Source organism: Pseudorasbora parva, chromosome 9 (assembly GCF_024679245.1).
Source record: "Pseudorasbora parva isolate DD20220531a chromosome 9, ASM2467924v1, whole genome shotgun sequence".
NCBI classification, from domain to species: Eukaryota; Metazoa; Chordata; class Actinopteri; order Cypriniformes; family Gobionidae; genus Pseudorasbora; species Pseudorasbora parva.
The window spans coordinates 4793235-4813379 of NC_090180.1; the positions used below are offsets into that span (position 1 = coordinate 4793235).

The 20145-nt window shown below is 38.1% G+C and overlaps 2 protein-coding genes across 4 annotated transcripts in view; both read right to left on the minus strand.

Moving 5' to 3' along the window:
- The window catches only part of slc4a2a (solute carrier family 4 member 2a), a 48637-nt gene extending 46967 nt beyond the window's left edge, over positions 1-1670 (minus strand). The window contains exon 1 of one of the 2 annotated variants that reach the window (XM_067453565.1): positions 1186-1248. The gene's annotated coding sequence lies outside the window, so the exon portion shown is untranslated. Of the gene's footprint in view, positions 1-1185; positions 1249-1509 lie in introns of those variants that run through there. The other variant, XM_067453568.1, reaches the window with a different exon arrangement.
- Positions 1671-10102: 8432 nt separating this feature from the next.
- ttc19 (tetratricopeptide repeat domain 19) lies at positions 10103-19185 on the minus strand. Of its 2 annotated transcripts, XM_067453575.1 has the most exons (10): positions 18886-19185; positions 17592-17677; positions 15551-15661; positions 14859-14897; positions 14719-14775; positions 13863-13924; positions 13682-13776; positions 13458-13612; positions 12129-12291; positions 10103-10552 (listed from the first exon to the last, which is right to left on the minus strand). In XM_067453575.1, exons 1-10 carry the CDS (start codon positions 19148-19150, stop codon positions 10386-10388), a joined length of 1200 nt encoding a protein of 399 aa, XP_067309676.1. In that variant the 5' UTR covers positions 19151-19185; the 3' UTR covers positions 10103-10385. The 2 variants fall into 2 exon arrangements, with proteins under 2 accessions (XP_067309676.1, XP_067309677.1); XM_067453576.1 differs by lacking the exon at positions 18886-19185 and having other exon boundaries at positions 15551-15656.
- Between the last annotated feature and the right edge of the window lie 960 nt (positions 19186-20145).

Here is a 20145-nt window from a genome sequence, read left to right on the forward strand (position 1 = left end):
TGAAAGACATGGCCCAGTATAATCCTTTGAAAAATCAAAGCAACATGCATAAAAATATGGGTGCAAATGTTACTATGCTGACTGTGGAAACATTTTTCTATCCACTAGCATTGTGAAATAAATAATATTGATTATGAAATAGTATGCAATGTGTGGCTGAATAAGGGAACAAGCAACTGGTGGTCTTATTATGGATAATTATTGCTTCGGGATAACCATAACCCTGCCAAAACATTTTTTCAGCTCCAGCAGCTGTGGTGGGAGCAGAAGAAGGGAGGGTGCAGGGTGTTAGAGGGAGTTATTTTTACAGCGACAAATATTTGTTGTTAAGGTCTTCATTTACAAATGGAGATATCCCAAAAAAAAGTCTGCCAATTTCCCATTCAGCAACCATCCAGAATGGCAAACTATATTTCTGTATATGCTGTGTTCTGCAAAGTCAAACTGACCTGAAAAAAATCAATGACCTGGAAACACACAGTCATTCATAATGCCTATTTAGTAAGCTAACCTAATAACAAACCAAGAGAAACTGTGTGTACAATGAACATGGTCACTGGCCATGTTTACATGCATGCATTTTCCAATTAAGTTCCATAAGACAATATTTTATGTTGCAGTTATTGGAAAATGCTTTAAGATCGTCTCATTGTAATTGATTAAGGGTTTAGAGTAATAACTTGGGGTATTGTGACGACCATGAGCTGCAGTTCACTTTGACTCTTTTTTTTATGCTACTACTACTGTCCTTCAGATCTCTGACGATCGTTGCACTAATTGATAATGTCTCGTCTCCTTTAATGTTAAATTGTTCTGCCAGAACGCGACAGGTCAACACAAACAGAGTCAAAGCACGTGTCTGAAATAAACTCGTTTATGTCATTTGGTTAGGTTTACAAAGCCTGTTCAGCACGAAACGAAACGCGCAGGAAAAGGTGGACATGCGACATTCATAGGTCTTGTATATCCACCATCTACTACACTGCAAACGACGCGACAAAACTACGAGGCTCACGTTATTGTCATTTTCTTTTAAACAATCAATGCATTATATTTACAATCGACATCACACGCGCGCAGTGCACGCGGTTTGTTAGCAGCGTCGCGTCGCTCGTCGTGTTTACCGGCTGTGTTAAATACATGAGGACAAATGAGGCGAACATCAGAGCTCAAACGGATACCGACCTCACCATCACTTGTCTGGACCTGATGTACCGTGCGAAGAAAACCTGTTAAATGTTAAATAAGCTCCAACAATACTGCATGCGCTGCACGCTCCGTCAACTTCAGTCAAATATTGACCATGACTAGAATTCACAAGTTAATGAAACGACCGGTTAAAGAAGGAGCTGAAGGTTGAGCATCAACCACCCCACGATAATACATATAAAAGTAAAAAGACAGACCTTTTAGAACAAAACATCTATGAATGCTTACCATACTCACAGCAGAAGGCATTTTTAGAGAGATGCACAGCAAGTCTCACCAGACAGAAAAACAACAACTCACCTGTCATGCAAGAGGTGTCCAGTTTTCCAAATGCTAAATATTTGTGCACTGGTAACAAAAAGATGATGTCGTTGCTCTAAGTCAACTATTAGGAGTGATTGCTGTCAGTCAGTCGGAGAGGGAGGTCTCGCCTGGAGAACTTTGCATGCCCTCTCACAAAGAATCAGTCAACTTTTTGGTAAAGGGCACTCAAGACTCACTTTATATACAAGAAGTGGTGCATGGTGTGTGTGCGTGTGATTAATTGGTCAGCTTTTAAATCCCTGGGGAAGAAGTGCAAAATCTAGCAGTCACATTACAGATGCACAGCACAAATATTAACCCACAAACGAACAGTCCGTCGCTGTGTTGCATCAAAAACCTTTGAATGAATTTGTGGTTTTATTCCAGTGGATCTTGAAGGAATAGTTCTCTCTTAAAGTAAATGTTATTTCTGTATGGCTTTCTTTTGGCTGGAGCACACAAAATAAAGTATCTTGAAGAGGAACTGTGTTTTTGTTTTGTTTTTTCCATCCAATGAAAGTCAATGTTGTTTGGACCCCACTGACTTTTATTGAATGGACAAAAAACACTGAGACATTCAAAATATCTTGCGTTGTGTTTCACAGAACCAAGAAATACTTAATTTTTTGGGGTCTGAAATGCTGTATATTCCCATTATTAATAGATGACCTAATCTGTTCTTTCTTCCAAACGTTTATCAATGACAAATGATAAACCCAAAGTGTGATCTCCTGTCTGATCTATTGCATATACTGGTGACTAATTGTCCCTTCTTACAAAAAAAATGCACATGTAGCTCAATTTAAAGGTCAATTTAGTGAACTTTAGTCAAAAAATGTCAGGGGTCAATACTAGTTTGAGTTACTATCAGCGTTCAGCAGTGCCCTCTCAGAATGAACTTATTCTGCTGAGGTACATTTATGACAGATCAGCACACACTGAACTTAAAACACAACTATATGGAAGCACAACAGATTGTTTTGCATAAAATCAAGGTCATTTTTTTGTTGTTGATCTAATCACTACGGCAAGAGCATGGTACCATTTTCTAACGGGCAAATAAACAAGAAGTTCTTTTTCAACACAGAATAATCCTGTGGAAGCAGAGAATAATATATAATTAGGTCAGAATATTGATGAGAGTGAAGCAGAATGAAAAATGACCACCCTTTGTGCAGGTGTTCTGTGGGAACAATCGTCTCTGTGTCAGTGTTGTTAATAATTAGGGATCCTGTGACAGAACAGAGTGTTATGCAAACCTGTCTCACAAACATCTAGACGATTAAAGGCTTCTGATTCAGCATAAACAATGGCTGTTTTAGGTGGGGAAAGTAAAACATTCAAGAGAAGCTATTGGTATAATTATATCAGTATAATAACTAATTTGTTTGAAAATAAACCAGCAAGTATTCTGTTTACCCATAGGTTTAAATTAATTGAATTGCTCAGTTGTTCGAGAATACATTTCATTTAGCAAGCAATAAAATTTGAGATGCACACTTTTAGGGTTTACATAGAATGAAAGACTAAATCTTTAGCAGTAATCACATTATAGGTTACTTTAACCCAACTTTTTAAATGTGCTCACAATTTTACAGTTTTTACACAGGTTGGTCTCTCTCATGGTGCCAGCCTTGTTGAAGACTAGCCAAACACTATGCTTACTTTTTTCCTGTGTTCAAACATTTGAACTCACAAGATAAATTAATCTCACAATGAAATAAATGCCTTATTTGCACGAATATACTTGCCAATTGGGCATTTCTAAAAGTGCTTAAGTGAAAACCTTTGTTTTAAGGGGGTCACAGTTTCTGGCAAACTCATGTTAATCTTGAGTACCTGCATCCGTCATATCTCTGAAGAGACTCTTCAGAGGTGGACAAAGTTGACAACTTCATTACTTAATTAAAAGTAAAAGTACTACTGGTCAAATATTACTCCCTTACAAGTGAAAAACTGATTTTTACTTTCAAAAAGGATTTTTTCCCAAAAGTATTTAAGTATCAAAAGTAAATTTCCTCTTTTTTGTCAACACATTATTTTATTATTGTTGTATAAATGCACTTATGGTTTAAGCTAGTCAGTGATGCTCCATCCGACATACTAACCATCCGGCATACGGCTAACTTAAACTCATTTAAATACTTGTATAAAAGTTACAAAGCCCTGTACAAAGCTGCTGTCACTTTAAGGCAGAATGCACAGATCCAATACACTGATACACATCTGATATTCTCCCAACTGTTTATGTTCACTTAAGACATAATCAACTTTGTTTATGTGAATACTCGCCAAAATTAACATTTTGACATCTGTCTTGTTCCATTTTGCTGTTCAAAAATGCTGGGAAATCATTGAATTTCACATGATTAAAGAAGAAAAAAACCCTCCACTGACTTTCAAAGCTGCTACAGAAACGTTTGACTTTGAGGACCTTGATAGAAATGTAGTGGAGTAAAAAGTATGATATTTGTCTTTCAATTATTGTGAAGTTAAAGTAATAAGTTTCCAGAAAAAATAATACTAAAGTAAAGATACTCAAAAAGTGTACTTAAGTATAGTACTTAAGTAAATGTACTTAGTTACTGTCCACCTAAAGGGTCCTGCACACTGTGCGATTTTTCAAAATTCTTTGCGAATGTCCCTGGTCAGACTGTACGAACATGATCCCCGATGTAAGCCATGTCACACTGTAAGATCTCAGTTGGCATTAATGTCAGACTGCACTATAATGAATGCACGCTAAAAAAAGACAGGGAAGAAAACTCGTCCGGAGTTTTGTATCATCAATGAATGACGCGTTCGGTGACAGTAAGCTGCATTACACGCGGGCCTGAAATGCTGGCTACAAAGAAATATCTAGCTCTCGTTTTGGTCATAGTTTGTCTTGAAAAACCGAGATATTTGACTGTTGTCTTAGGAGAAGTCACACTGCAGGATTGTGTGCCAAATCTTCTGACACTGCCAGATTTTCGTCTGAGGTAAAATTTGATCGCAGCGCTCATTAATCGGCTGCCGGTGAACATGTCAAACTAACGACCAAAGATGTCAGATTTTAGTCTGTGATCAGCGGAATCATTCAGGTAAATTTTGCTAAATTTGTCTCAGACGGCCAAATCGTTGCCAAAATCGCACAGTGTTCACCTGGCTTAAAGATGCACAATGCAACTTTCCTTCCACTGGAGGGCGCCTATTCAAAACAAATGCGTAGTTTGATGACGCAAAGTGTGAGCGCAGCATCTTGGGAGATGTGGACTTCACATCACAGCCGGTGGAAAATAGGACTCAGTCAGAAATCACGTTCATGCATGCGGTTATTAACATTACTGTGGTGTAAAGCAGAGCAGGACTGAGTGTTGTGGACCTGAGCACAGCTGCTGGAGCGATTGTTAAACAAATACCCGCCTCGCGAATACCTGGACTTTTATTATGACACAGTTGCCGGGCGCCTGCACTGATCCGCTCTTCCGGTTATGATTTTGAGGTAATGTAGCTCTGTTTATAATATTAGATACATTTAAGTGTGTTTAAAATGATGTTATGACAATACTCTGTGCGTTCACTTGTTCACACTGCTAAGAGTAAAGCGCTCCTGCCAAATAAAAGCCGAAACCGAGGGTAGCGCAGATATGACGTGACAGGCGACTCCCTCAAACGCAATGCTGAAACGTCCCTGTCTTTAGTTAAAATAGCAATTTTCTCACAATTTACAAATAGTTGGAAACATCTGGGATATTGTAAGTACTCAACTGAACAAAATATATAACACCGGCCTAGTGGTTTTTGGATATTTTACTGCAAAAATACTACATAGTGCACCTTTAAGACAGATATAGGCTGTACCGATTCTTTTTCTCTATCTCCGCCCACCGTGCGCCGAGATCGTGGAGGCGTGCACAGTCTGCACACACACACACACACACACACACACACACACAATGCATCATGGCATTATCCCTGGATAATTTTCGATTCACTATATGTTGCTGTTGTTCACATTATGAATATGCTGATAGCCAACAAACACACACATTTGATGCAGTTTTACTCACCGCCTGCAGTTTCCACTCATGACCGGGAACAAACACACACACACTTGCAGAACTCCAAAAAAACAAACTGCATCCACTGTTCCCGTAACGCTGGTTATTTGGGAAGCTGAACAAGATTCCCTCACAACCAGAAACACACTTCGTAGTGACATTTTTGATTTCGTGTCTAAAATGACAGCCTGCTTGACGGCCGAACTATGCTCGTTGTTGACACTTTTGTTCTGGTTGATGGACTCACGTGTTCCTCTGGGAGAAGTGCCCATATAAGGATTTCCACCCATTTTGCATCATATGGGCCATACTTGAAAAAAAAAAAACTTTCACAAACTTGTTTGCATCCTGAAGGAGTGTATTTGCCACAGAAATACATCCAACAATTTTTGGGGGAAATTTGGCCATGTTTAGACTCTTCAACAGTGTAAATAAGTCAAAATGAATGAAATAGCGAATTCCCCCCCATGCTATGCTGCATCCATGCCACTAGGTGTCAGTATAAAATGAGTTATTAACTTTAAAAAAAAAAGTATTATTATTACAACATTAGCTAAATTTTCCTCTTCAAAAAAAGTATTAATGTATGGGACCATAAACCATAAAAAAAGGGATCTTCAGATCCCTTTACAGTTTTAAATAAGGTCTAATTCCTCCATCAGTGTCTAACAGCAGAGAAAGATGTTTTGTTGAAGCAGATATCATTAAAAAAAACTTTTAGGAATTAAAAACTTTTTCTTCTTCCATGTGAGAGAACCCCATATTTTACAGAAGCAGTAGGGCGTTCGTAAAAATGAACCCTGGCTTCACATTGTTTATAATACACATCCAAAAAAGAAAACAAAAACAGTAAATGCAATAATAACTGAGCATAAACCATAATCAGAGGGGCTGTTGAAAAAATGACCTGCAGCTTTACTGCACCAACAGGAGCTTTTGCCTGAAGCTACACGCTAACCATGTGTGCATGGGGCAAGAATTCAATAAGCAGAAGACATTATTGTTATAAACCATCATCTAAATAGCTTACATGGTTCTGGGCACCTGGCAGCTTGAATTAAAAAGTAAGCGCATAGAGAAATAAAGAACAAAAAACAATATAAGATACATAATTTTGTGTAAAGGACTTTAAGATGTATCATTATGTAATACTATCTCTTACATATATATCTGCATGTTTAAGTTAGCATGAAATAGAGGTTTTTAGTCTTTTCTTTCCTATCGTGACGTACAGTCAAAACATTATGACCACTCAATGATTCCATTATTTCCTAACAGTGCCACACTGGATAGATTAGACGGTTAAGCAAACATCTTGTAGAAAACATGTTGGATGCAGGAAAAATGGGCCAGAATAAAGACCTGAGCTACTTTGACCAAACCAGGGCCAAATATTTATGGTCAGACGACTGGGTCAGAGATTCCAGCGATTTACGCACAAATCAGTGACAGGGCATTGGGCGAAGCGATCAAGGCTCATCGATGCACAAGGACAACGAAGGCTATCCGGACAAAACTGACCGGATACCCTCTGTGGCACAAGTCACACAGTGAATGTAATGAATGCATGTGGGGTTGTGTAGCAGGCGCCGCAGACCCCTGTCCACAGCCGAAAGCCCCTACAATGGACACTGATTGCTGGAACTGATCTTGGAGCAGTAGAACATGGTCACCTGGTTCAACATGTCCCATTTTCTTTTATTTGATATGGACAGTCTGTGGGAAGTGATGGCACCAGAATGCACTGTGGGAAAATGACATGCCATTGGAAGGAGTGATGATCTAGGCAAGGGGTGTCTAATCCTGCTCGTAGAGGGCCACTGTCCTGCAGAATTGAGCTTCAACCCCAATTAAACACACCTGTACCAGCTAATAAACTGTCTCATTAGGCATACTAGAAACTTTAGCAGATGTGTTTAGGCAAGCTGGAGCTAAACTGCAGGACAGTGGCCCTCCAGGACCGACTTTGGACACCCCTGATCTAGGGAATGTTCTGCTGGGAATCCCAGGGTCCAGCCATTCATGTACACATCAATTTGACACATACCATAACACTGTAAAAAAATTCTGGTCTCCAATTGAAAACTACATTTTTCAGTTGGCTAAACTGAATTTCTGTGAATCGATGTACAGAAATTTAATTTGGCTAACAAAAAAATGCAAAGTGATCAGTCACTAGAATATTTTCAACTGGAGACCTGAATTTATTTTTACGGTGTGAAACATTGTGACTGGTTCCCTGTTGGAAATGGCCTCATTCAGCAGGATGTTGCTCCCGGCCACACTGCACATTTTTCAGCAATGGTTTGATGAACATGATGAAAATGAGAATGTGATGTTTATCTGCTTACCCCCAGTGCATCCAACATGTAGGTGTGTTTGTTTCCTCAGTAGAACAAAAATTAAGATTTTTAACTCCAACGGTTGCTCGTATAATGCAGGTTAATGTTAAAAATCTTAATATCTTGGATGCCCTGTGGGTAATAAACATAACATTTTCATTTTGGGGTGAACTATCCCTTTGAACCAATTCATAATCAACTAAGGATCAGCATAAACCAGCTGCTATGCTTCAAAACATCCCTAACCAGCATGCTGTTTTTTTTTCCACCAGGGGTGAGTGACAGGTTGTCCAGCAATCACGCAGGTAAAATCAGTGAAGGGAAGAAATGTCGCTGCAAGAGGGAAGGGAAGTTATTTTGATTAAATTGTTCATTTTGATTTCATGACTAACATGTGAACTGCACAAACAGATAATAATCATTCTATCATACTTGCGTGAGAGGACAGGAAATCATGTGGTGAAAGGAAAGTGATCCCAGCACAATGGAAAGCTCATGTAAATCCTCTCCTCAGACTTGACTAACTAGCTAAACTGTTTACATGACTGCTTGCCAAGAGAGCAAGAGAAGTTATTTTAGTTGCAAACCGGAATAAACAAAATGACCAATGCTCATTGAGAAAAGTCAGAGAGGAGGTATACACAAATGAATATTTGAGTACAATGCGTCCCCAAAAAAGCCTTTGGAGAATTTGATGAATGTTTTAAATGTCCATGTTAAAGTATGATTTATGTGTTACTCCAATTCCCATTACACTTTCCAAAGGGAGGTTAAAGTCAAATACAGCACAAAAGCAACACGATTTCAGGCCTAGAGGCACAACACGACTCACAACATTAATTTCTGTGCCAATATAAACTAATTCTTTCAACCTATGCCCCCACCCTCAAATAATGATTTAAGATTTGTGTTTGAATGAAAATATGAGCTGCTCTTATCTTATGAGCCGCACTCTATGAGATCCTTAATCACTTGAGTCAGGTTGATCTCAGCCTCATGATCCCACTGCATCTTTACCACCCAGGCATACGACAAGACCACACTCAGAGCACCGGCTCAAATGCAGCGCTTCTTCTTTATTAAGACGGCACTCGCTGTTCCCACTATTAATAATTACAGGTTTAAAATATCATGTGTGGATTCCACTACATTGGTGACATGATGAGACAGCATATCTTCTTGACAACATCTTTAGTGAAGCACAGAATAGAACAGACAGAGCTGCTGATTTGGGTCTTTTAAAGTTTTTTTTTTTACCCTGTAGAATGAGAGAATATTTAACTCTTTTATTGAGAAAAAGAGCATCTTCTCAGAGAATAAGACCAACATTTGACTAATGGGTTAAACAGTGAAAAGGATCCAAGGCCAGTTATTAAGTAACCAAGTTAATCTAATTTTCCTTTAAATTGACGCACTAAAAATAGCAGAGAAACTTCTAGAGTTGCAACAGGCAACTTTTTGAACAGCACTTGATATTTTCATTAAAACCCATCTCGTCAGCTAAACAGTTGCAATCTTTCTAATTTAGAAGTTAAATTAGATATTTAAGGCAGGGGCGTTTCTAGGATTTTTATTTTAGGGGGGCTCAGCCCCCAGTGAGGGTAGGTCTGTAGAAAAAATGGTAACACTATTTAGTTTAGGGTCAAAATTGCGCTATTAACTAATAGCTTACAAACATGCATACCCATAATTTAGGGGCTTGTGTATTAATTTTTATTTGTTTTACTTTTTATGTATTGCTTCTAAATGCTGCAACCAATTATCCTCCAGGTTTCTGCATCTTGATGTTTAAAGACTGACTCCTCAATTAAATCTTTTAGTGATCGCTTCGGTTGATCTCCAAAACTTTGGTTTCTTGGATCTTTAAAAAAAATCTGAACATACACTGACCTCTGCAGGGCATTTGCTAATGTTACTGATAAAGAAAGCACTGCAGGCTTTAGCAAGTGGTGCTCACTGTAGTCAAATGACATCCAGCTCCACCTCTCTGGACGTCTAATGGGGTGGAGGGATAGAGTTGTGGGTGTGGTTGGATATTCTAGCATCACACAATAGGCCCAAATAACATTCGCTCCTCCTCTTTGCTAGACGTAAGCTCCGCCCACTTGCTCTGCAGTGAGCATCCTCTTGGCGTTAGGGTGTCAGAACCAACACAAAGAAAAAAATTAACAACAAACCTTTGTTCATATGTTTATCAAATAAATAAGACATGTTTCATTGCACAATATATCAACAGACCAATGATGAGCTGCCCTGATGTACAGAATTTCTGACTTATATCACTCAGTCATCAGTCCGCCATTCATCTTCCCTGATTCTTTACAGATAAATCATTACAGTCCAAGAGCACGTCTAATGGGAGGTAAAATATAAAAAGGGCAGTAGACAGTGTATGTTGTGTAATGTTGAATTAGAAGTAGCTGATAAATCTGTCCTAATGTTGTGCTCTACTAAAGTATAGTATAGTTCCTGGAGTGTTTTATTTGGATCATTCTTTGGGTGCCTTTTCATCAGCTTTGCTCTTGGTTTGCTCGTCTCTTCGATTGGCCAACTCTTTCAGCCCCTCCTGAATCTGCTCAACAGCCTCTCCATCTCCTGCTGCATGTGCCAGAGCCAGGGCTTCCTGATACAGTTTAGCAGACTCCTCAAACTCGCCTGGTCAACAAAAGACAAACAACACTAAACATTGTGCATCCCTGAGAATATTATATAATATAATATAATTCATATTATATAATATAGTTTATATAATATGTGATAGAAAAATTTTGATTGAAGAATATTGATTATTTATTGTGTGTTTGTATTCATATAAAGATAATTGGCTAATGTTTGTCACTTTTTCAGCCAAGCAACAGAGTTAATTTTTTTGCCATTACAATAGATAGATAGATAGATAGATAGATAGATAGATAGATAGATAGATAGATAGATAGATAGATAGATAGATAGATAGATAGATAGATAGATAGATAGATAGATAGATAGATAGATGTGAAACAATTGTAATCACTGATGAAGAATATTGATTATTTAGAGTGTGTTTGTATTCATTCAGGAGCTAATACGCGTCTCTGCCATGCGTCTCAGGACACTTCTGTGCTGTGTTTAACACTCTTACCATGTTTGAAAAACTACTAAGAGGGATTGTTTTGACAATGGGGTATAAGAGATTGTGACTTCTGTTATGTCTTCAGTTCACACTCGATGCAGGCACAGATGACTGTGTTGACTGTGGCTCTTTCTTGCAAGAAATAAACCTTTATTAAGATAATTGCCTGATGTTTGTCTCTTATTCAGTAAAGCAACAAAGTTAATTTTTTTGCCATTACAAATATAATTCATATAATAATACACACAAGTGTAGATTTTGACAAAAATATCAAGCAGTATTGCATGTTTTTCAATATAAATTTTTTTTAGCACCAAATCCTCATATTAGAAAGATTTCTGAAGGATCATGTGACACTGAAGACTGGAGGAATGATGCTTTGCCATCACAGACATCACATTTAAAATAATGTATATTAAAAAAAAAGTTAAATCTTCCTTATCCCAAACTTTTGAATGGTTGTGTGTGTGTTTGTGTGGCATATCATGACACAAATGTGTATAATGACATGGGTATGACACAGGTATTACAAGGAGAGGATGACTTATGAGGACTTTTCCCTATGTCCCCACTTTTTAAAATGCTTACAAAGCTTACAGGATGATTTTTTTGGAGAAAGTACAAATGCAGACTGTTTCCTGTGATGGGTAGGTTTAGGGGCAGTGTGTGTGTGTGCGTGTGTGTGTGTGTGTGTGATGGGTAGGTTTAGGGGCAGGGGCAGGGGGATAGAAAATATGGTTTGTACAGTATAAAACCATTACACCTATGGAAAGTCCGCACAATTCACAATAACAAACGTACGTGTGTGTGTGTGTGTGTGTGTGTGTGTCTGTCCTGGTTGGGACTTGAATGCACACAGACTTGTGTCACCATAGAGATCTGAATTGAGTTCCCCATGAGGAAAAAAGCTTATAAATCATACAGAATGAGTTACCGATAGTGTAAGGGGAGAGAATATACAGCTTGTACAGTATAAAAAACATTACTACTATGGAGAGTTCCTACAAAGATAGTTAACCAGACGCGTGTGTGTGTATGTGTGTGTGTGTGTGTGCACGTGTGTGTGTTAAAACAATTTAAAATGGCAAATGTCAGTGTAACTAAAGCGAGCAGCTGAACCTTTGTGCATCAGAATTCCTGCCATATTCCCAAGCAGCACATGTTGATCAGGGTGACCCGCTGCCTGTCCAAGCTCAACGGCCTTCTTCACATAAGCCAAAGCCTCATCGTGCTTCCCCTGCAGGTCCAACACGGTCGCCAGATCACTCATTAGAACCAGCGTCTGAAACACATTACACAATAACATTTGATGGACAAACACCTGTACACTTCACACCTGCTTACTACATAGACCATCAGAGGATCTTGTAAAATGACTGGAAATAGAATAAGTATGAAAGTAGGACAGGGGTCTCAAACTCAATTTACATGGGGGCCGCTGCAGGTAGACTCTGGGTCAGGCTGGGCCGCAAAAAAAAAAAAAAAAAAAAAAAAAAAAAAGAGCACAACTGATCCAATCTTCTATATCTTTATCATTAAGAGTTCCTCAACATGAATGTTTCTTCTGAACATGACTGGATCATATAGACTTGTCTTCTTATATAGGCGATCTAAAATAAGATTTATTTTTAAAATTTCTCTTTACATCTTTTTATTTTAATTTTTACACATGGTATTCTTATTTCTTATGCATGTTATCACTATTTTAAATAATTTCTATGTGAAGCACTTGCCTTTTTTGGCATATCTATCTGAGACTATTTGCAAACAATATTTGCATTAATTTTCGTTAAATATATTATTAGTCGTGAGATTCTTCGCGTAAGTGAATAAATAAGCACACCTGCTGCTTATATTTGAGTTCCTCAGTGGTCTTGTAGTTGACTAATTTGTCTCAAATGTTCAGAGTTCTTATCCGCCCTCATATCGTTTTCTTCTTCATAAAATGTTCTTTAATGATTGTATATTAAGAGCATGGACACGCTGCATTTTGTGTGCATTTGTATGTGGGCATTTAGTTTTGTGATTTCACCGGAAAGAATAGTCTCTCTCTCCGCAACGGCATTAAGCGATAGATTGACGCGCTCGTCTGTGTGTGTGTGTGTGTGAGAAGGCTGCATGAGCCAAAAGAGAATGTAAACCCTGCCTACTTTGTTTGATTGGCCATCTGAGCGCTAGATCATTCTCTGTTCTTGTCAATCACGCGGTGTCAACCAACTATACTGCATGAGGTAGGGCCGAGCTAACTCTCTCATACACACACACACACACACACACACACACACGTGAGGCAGAAACCGTGGCAAGCGCGGCCCACTAACACTAAACTCTGATGTCATGTAGTGGGCCACAAAATATCATCCTGTGGGCCGCGAGTTTGAGACCCCTGTTATAGGATACATGTTTATACTTGCAATCCAGTGTAAAGTCCAACAAAGGGCACCTCACCTGTGGGTGGGACTCTCCCTGCTCCTCCTGGCAGATCTGCAGTGCGTTTCGGTAATCCCTGCAAGCCCCTGTGAAACGATGATTCGCAGCCAAATAACGTGCCCTCGCATCCAGACTGAGACCGAGCAGCAGCCTGGTGTCTTTGCGCTCCTCATCTATTTGAAGCAAACATTTAGTAAGAGATCAAATAAAACACAAATAACCTGGAAGTAAACAGAACACACCTGACAGGCTTTCTGGAAGAAGGTCCTTCTGTTTCTCAATCTTGGCCTCTAGAGAATCTGTGCAGAACTCGAAGCCATGCTCGGCCAACTCGTTCCTGGAAATGAAAAGTATGAGTTACTGAACAGGTTAACGGGTCAACTGACTCGAGTGTTTTCCTCGAGTGTTGCTTTCAGAACTCACTTGTTTTGAGTGGCGTATATGCTGGCCAGCTTCAGCGACATCTCAATCACTGCGTTGTCATCCTTTTGAGATAAAAAAAGACAAGTAAAGGCGGTTACTGAGGCTGATTGCATTTCTCATTGAGTCTGATTTGTTTATATAGGATAATTAGTCAGCAAATGTTCATAAAATGAACGAATCCGTAAAGAGCCATGCATTCAAAAGTACATACAAGCATGGGCATTGGAATCCACCCACTTTTTAAGACCAATGATATTGGACCCACTCAGTTTTATCGTCTCTAATTCAGCCCGTCTATATACCTACCCTTAACCGAGAAACATGTTAAATGCTTTATTTCCCCTTTTCTAATATGTTCTCCATTTTTATTGAAAATAAATGCCTTTCCGATCTGATATGTGATGGGAAAAGGGAGTAGAGAGAGTGTGGCAAAAGGCGGATTCAAACCTCTGATTGATTTGCATCAAAACTAGATGACACATCTTACCCCTACTCTATAGCCACGGTAAATACTTCAGTGATTTCTGTCAATTAGTCTGGCCCAATCAATCGTTTAGTAAACGGCTCTTTTTCTATCTGGACATGGAGCATTATTAACATGCCCCTTGTTCATTATCATTACCTGTGAAACTGTTGATTTCCACGGCAGTTAAAATAATATTGTCTTTTTTTTAGATTATTGGTATTGACTAGTTTGAGGTCTTTTATTAGTATCGTCAAGGGATATGGCATCAAACGCACCATAATGCAGGAAATCACATCTACAAAAATGCCACAGCCGCTACTGGGACCCACCCACTTTTTATTTGCTTTTGAAGCCCATGCATACAAGTACTTCCATCACTGAGTGTTTTACCTGTGGCATTCCCCCTGACAGCATGAAGCTCATGGCTGCTTTAAACAGCTTCTCAGCCTGCAAAAAAGAACAACAGACGCTCACCACAGATGTACACACTAATGTACAGCACTGAGTCAGATCTCCTCAACCGTACTCACATTATCCAGCTGACCTTGGACAAAGGCAAGATTCGCCATCTGTGAAAAGAGAGGAACATTAAACTAAATTATGCTCTCATTTTATCTTCACTCACTTTATGTAATATATTGTTTAACAAGGAGAACTCCAGGACAAAAATGGACTGATCTAGGCAGGGCCGTAACCACCTTAGACATTGAGGGACAAGTCCCACCAAATAATTAGAAATGGCCAAATTGTCCAACAATAGTGAGAGTGCGCCGTAAGATGCAAGTGGCTAAGTATTTAATATTTCACAACTGTTAGACAACTGTTCAGCCACCAACAGTTATATCAAGTGATGCAAAATTTCACAATTTTTAATTGAAAATATGACATTATTTATGTAAATCATAACTGAATTTGAGGTGAAAAGAGACATTTTGCATGTTTACATATCAGGAAAATAGTGATTTTTTTGCATTTAAAAAGAAAAGAAAAAAAGGTATGTTTACTTCACACGTTTACCATTCGTATTTCTTTTTCATCAACTCCTTAAATCCCTATTAACTTTAATAATTTAAGACCTTTAAATAAACCAATAAGACTAATACCCACCAACCCCCCCTTCCCCACGCAAAAAGTCTAAGACATGGTTACGGCCTTGAACCAAGGTGAAAAAGGAGGACAAGACAAAGGACAACAACAACAACAACAACAACAAAAAACATACCAGGCTGTACGTATATATAATGGCATCATTACTGTGCATCTGATGTGCCAGTCTGACAGCTTTGTGTAAGAAACCATTAGCAGCGTCCAGTTCCCCAGTCATCATGCTGTACTGTGAAGGAGGTTAAGTAACATTCAGTCTTCAAAAATTAATATTATGGACTTAATATTAATATTATGAAATTATATTAAAGGTTGGAATATGCTACACAATATTTGCCAAGATTCTTGCTCCCGGTTTAAAGTCTACAGCCGTGGCCAAAGGTTTTGGCAGTGACATACATTTTACATTTGACCGTTCTTCTTTATAGGCTCAGCAATTCGCTCTGCCATGCTGGATATCGGCTTCTGAGGCAAATCCTGACAGATCCATTCTCGCCTTATTGCTCATCACGATTTGTGGATTTCTGCTTGCCCGCTCGTTTTTCGAGGACTGAACACAAGTTCTCTGTGGGATAAAGATCCGAAGAGTTGTAATGATCAATGTAATTGATAATTACATTTTCAATGTAATGATCTCTGAGTCACTTCACTATCCCTCTTGCCTTGTGACACGGTGCTCCATCATGCTGGAAAAATGCACAGATCATCGCAAAATTGCTCCTGGATCGTTGGGAGAAGTTTCTCTTGCAGGATGTTTTGTAACCGTTCTTTATTCCTGGCAGTGATTTTGAGCAGATGATGGATGAACAGCAACCACACATGGATGTCTCAGGATGCTTCACTGCTGGCACGACACAGGTCTCGTGGTAGCGTTCATCTTTTCTTCTGGACAGTCAGATTTCCGGATCTGAAGGGGGCTTCATCAGAGAAAACAACTACTACTACTTCCTGCAGAATTTCAGTTATTGATGTTTTTCTTGTAGAGAAGTGACTTTGATGCCCTTCTTGACATCTGGCCGTAGTCCAAAGTCTTGGTCTCCCTGTGCTGTAGATGCACTCGCACCAGCCTGTGCCAATACTGAGCCAAAAAGTCAATATTGAGACGACTCCGTAGCTGACTCAGAGGGAGACGGCCCCGCTGCTTGCTGGACACTTTGAGACATCCTGAAACCTTCTTCTCTGCAGCTGAACCTCTCCTGTTGAAGGTCATGATGGTCCGGTAAATGGTTCTTATTGGTGTAATATTCTTTGCATATGAGGCCATTTTGATGAAAGCGATGATGGCTGCACGTCTTTCATTGGAGGAAACCATTGCTAATACAAGAACACAATGACTGGAAGTGCTTTCTTCCTTTCATAGCAATCAGTGTGTTCTTATAATACAGTCAGAGTGATTTTGACTAGCACTGGTTCACATTTTCCCATGTAAAGATTATATGATTACTGAAAAGATGTTAGCTGGTCATTTTGAGCCAGGGCCAAAAAACTGTGAAATTTGGTTAATTTTTTTTTTTGTCCATTAAGCTTTTTGCAATTATTTAAAATGTACCTAATTAATCTTCACACTCATCAAGAAACAATTCAAATCATCACCACAAGTGAAGAAGCAAATGTTGCAAAACACAAAATTTGTCACTGCCAAAACTTATGGTCATGACTGTAGACAAGGCAATGCTAAGTACCAAAAGTCAGAGCCAGTCTGCAGATTTTAGAGGACATATTACCAGACAATTTTATAGTGTCTATACAATAATATTTACAAAGTATTTATACAAGTACTATTTACAAAGTCGGCAAGTGTATGACTAGTATTGTTTAAAATTTGTTACAAATTATTCAATCACAATTTATATTATCAGCATAACATTACAAGCTATAATTTGAACGTAAATAAGTTGTAATATTTTCTTTGTCCCTCAGTTTTTACATTTTTGTTGTGGTCTCAGACTACGCTTGGATAAAGCCAATGTAGCTCAAACTGTTGGGATGTACATTTACATTTACATTTATGCATTTGGCAGACGCTTTTATCCAAAGCGACTTACATTGCATTCAAGGTACACATTTTACATTATTGTCAATTCTTGACAATAATGTAAAGAATGGGATGTGACACGTGTGTGTCTGTAAAGAGAACACAATAAAGCATCACAGTATACCTTGGCTTTCTTCAAGAGCAGAATAAGTTCATCCTCAAGTTTTTGTTCCTCAGTCCTCTCGTCAGAGTTTCCAAAAAGTGAAAATGCTGATGCGAAAGAAAATCACAGCGTTAGAGTATTTGATTCATTATACAGAGGTCATCCTGGGTCAAGGTGTTTTATACTGTACGTCACGTAAATATCGTGAAACACTTTGGCAAGCCGATATGACTTTTATTAATTCACATGATATGAATTCTTGATATCAACAATTGAATTTCAATTAGTAAAAACAAACAATTTATATCAGTCATTGTATTCTAACTAGTGAAATGTCACCAAAGGCTGCCATTCAAATTAAATTGTTGATATGAATAATTCAATTCCTGAATATTAATATAATTTCAGATATCTAAAATGGCTTTCTTACTAGTATCATATGGCAAGTCGTTTTGACTGTTATTCATTCACAGGATATTAATTCTTGATATCAACAATTATATTTTCACTATTCAAATGTCACCACAGGCTGCAATTCAAATTCAATTCCTGATATCAATATCATTTCAGAGATCTAAATAGCTTTCTTACTAGTAACAATCAATCACATTCATGATATTCGAAATTAACATTGTCATTAGTAGCAATTAAATTGTTGTTATCAAGTAGTCATATCCTGTGAATGAATAAAAGTCAAAACGGCTTGCCATAGAAACACAGTTATGACAGCATCACGTATGTTACACCATGTGTCAAATGCAGATGTCAAATTTTTCTCTTCACAAAGAATCTGCATGTCAACAATGTTAATTACCAAAAGTCAGAGCCATTCAGAATCCATATTTACCAGAAAATTGTGTAGTGTGTCTAATATTATTTAATATCAAAGTCTGCAAATTTACGACTAGTATTGTTTAAAATTTGTAACAAATTATTTAATCACAATTTATATTATCAGCATAACATTATGAGCTATAATTTGAACGTAAATAACTCGTAGTATTTTCTTTGTCCCTCAGTTTTCACATTTTAGTTGTGGTCTCAGACTAGAAAGCCAATGTAACTCAAACTGTCTTGACGTGGCACCTGTGTTTCTTACTTGTAACAATAATTCACATTCATGATATTAGAAATTAACATAATCACAAGTAGCAATTCAATTACTGATATCAAATAGTCATATCCTGTAAATGAATAAAAGCCAGAACGGCTTGCCATAGAAACACTGTTATGACAGCATCACGTATGTTACACCATGTGTCAAATTGCAGTTGTCAAATTTTTCTCTTCACAAATAATCTGCATGTCAACTCACCCATGACAGCCCACGCGAGAGTCCTGCTGAACCCTGCCGTGTCCGAATGATGCTTCTCATTGGTGCTTTCAGATCTGACCCCCAGATGCCATGACCTTCTGTGCCAGCGGCTCGACTGCACACACACACCAGCCGACTCACGCAGAGATTTGATTAGTGCAAAAGATAAACTGGAACCGGATGCATTTCTCGTACAGTCATTTGCACAATGCTTTAAACGAGCAACCTGTGCAGCCAGCTGTCGGCAGCAAGAGCGCAGCGCCATGTTGTGATCATGCAATGACGTCAGGCGCGCTGGTCACATGATCAGCCCGGGCTCACCTCACGACTTGCTTCCATTTATTTTATTCACATTTCATTTTAGATTGATTATGTTTTTTTTAGGGCTGTCAATTGATTTAAAAAAATCTAATTAATTACATACTTTGTGATTAATTAATCTAAATTAATCGCATACATATTTTTTTGCTGTGAAAGTAGGCCTATTTTAAATATTTAAATTCAAATGAATCAGTGAATTATCAGCATTAGTGACATTAAAGTTCAAAAACTCTTATTATTTTTTCACTGTTCAAATATTGGTCATAATAATCAACAACATTACTTAAATAAATTAAGTTAAATAAAGTTAATAAAAAGTTAAATAAAGTAGGCTATTTGTGCCCTATTTTTACGGATGTTTTTAGAGTGTCGGATGCCAAAGGGCTCTATTTTGGTCCGACTATTTTACGTTTAAAATTAAATCATATGTATCTCACTATATCCAATTCCAAAGACAAACCGCTGAAAAATGGCTCCATGGTGGTGATGGGGAATTGTTGCTCATTTCCACAACATCCATCATCAACACTACAGAAAAAAAACTGGATTTAATGGTGTGGACAACACCGGTCCTTCCTAGTATTCGAATCTATTGCTTTTTTCTTCCACTAGATGACAGCATTTAGTTTGTTCAGATTTCCTTTAGGGCAGGTTGCAACTTTTGATAGTAGTCCAAATGATGTCTTTGGAACTGAAATAAAAAATAAAATAAAAAAATAATTACAATTTTACATACGCACGTGTACGAAATACGAAGTATTCAAAGTAGGCCTACGTAGGCATACAGTAAGTACAATATACTGTATTAGGACAAAATGAAACATTAGAAATTAAAAAGGTAAGAGAATGCAATTTATTAGCTAATATTTTTTTAGCGACTGCTTTGCCTTTGACAGCAAGGGGGCATCAAAATTAGGCAACAGTGAGGAATGAACGTGA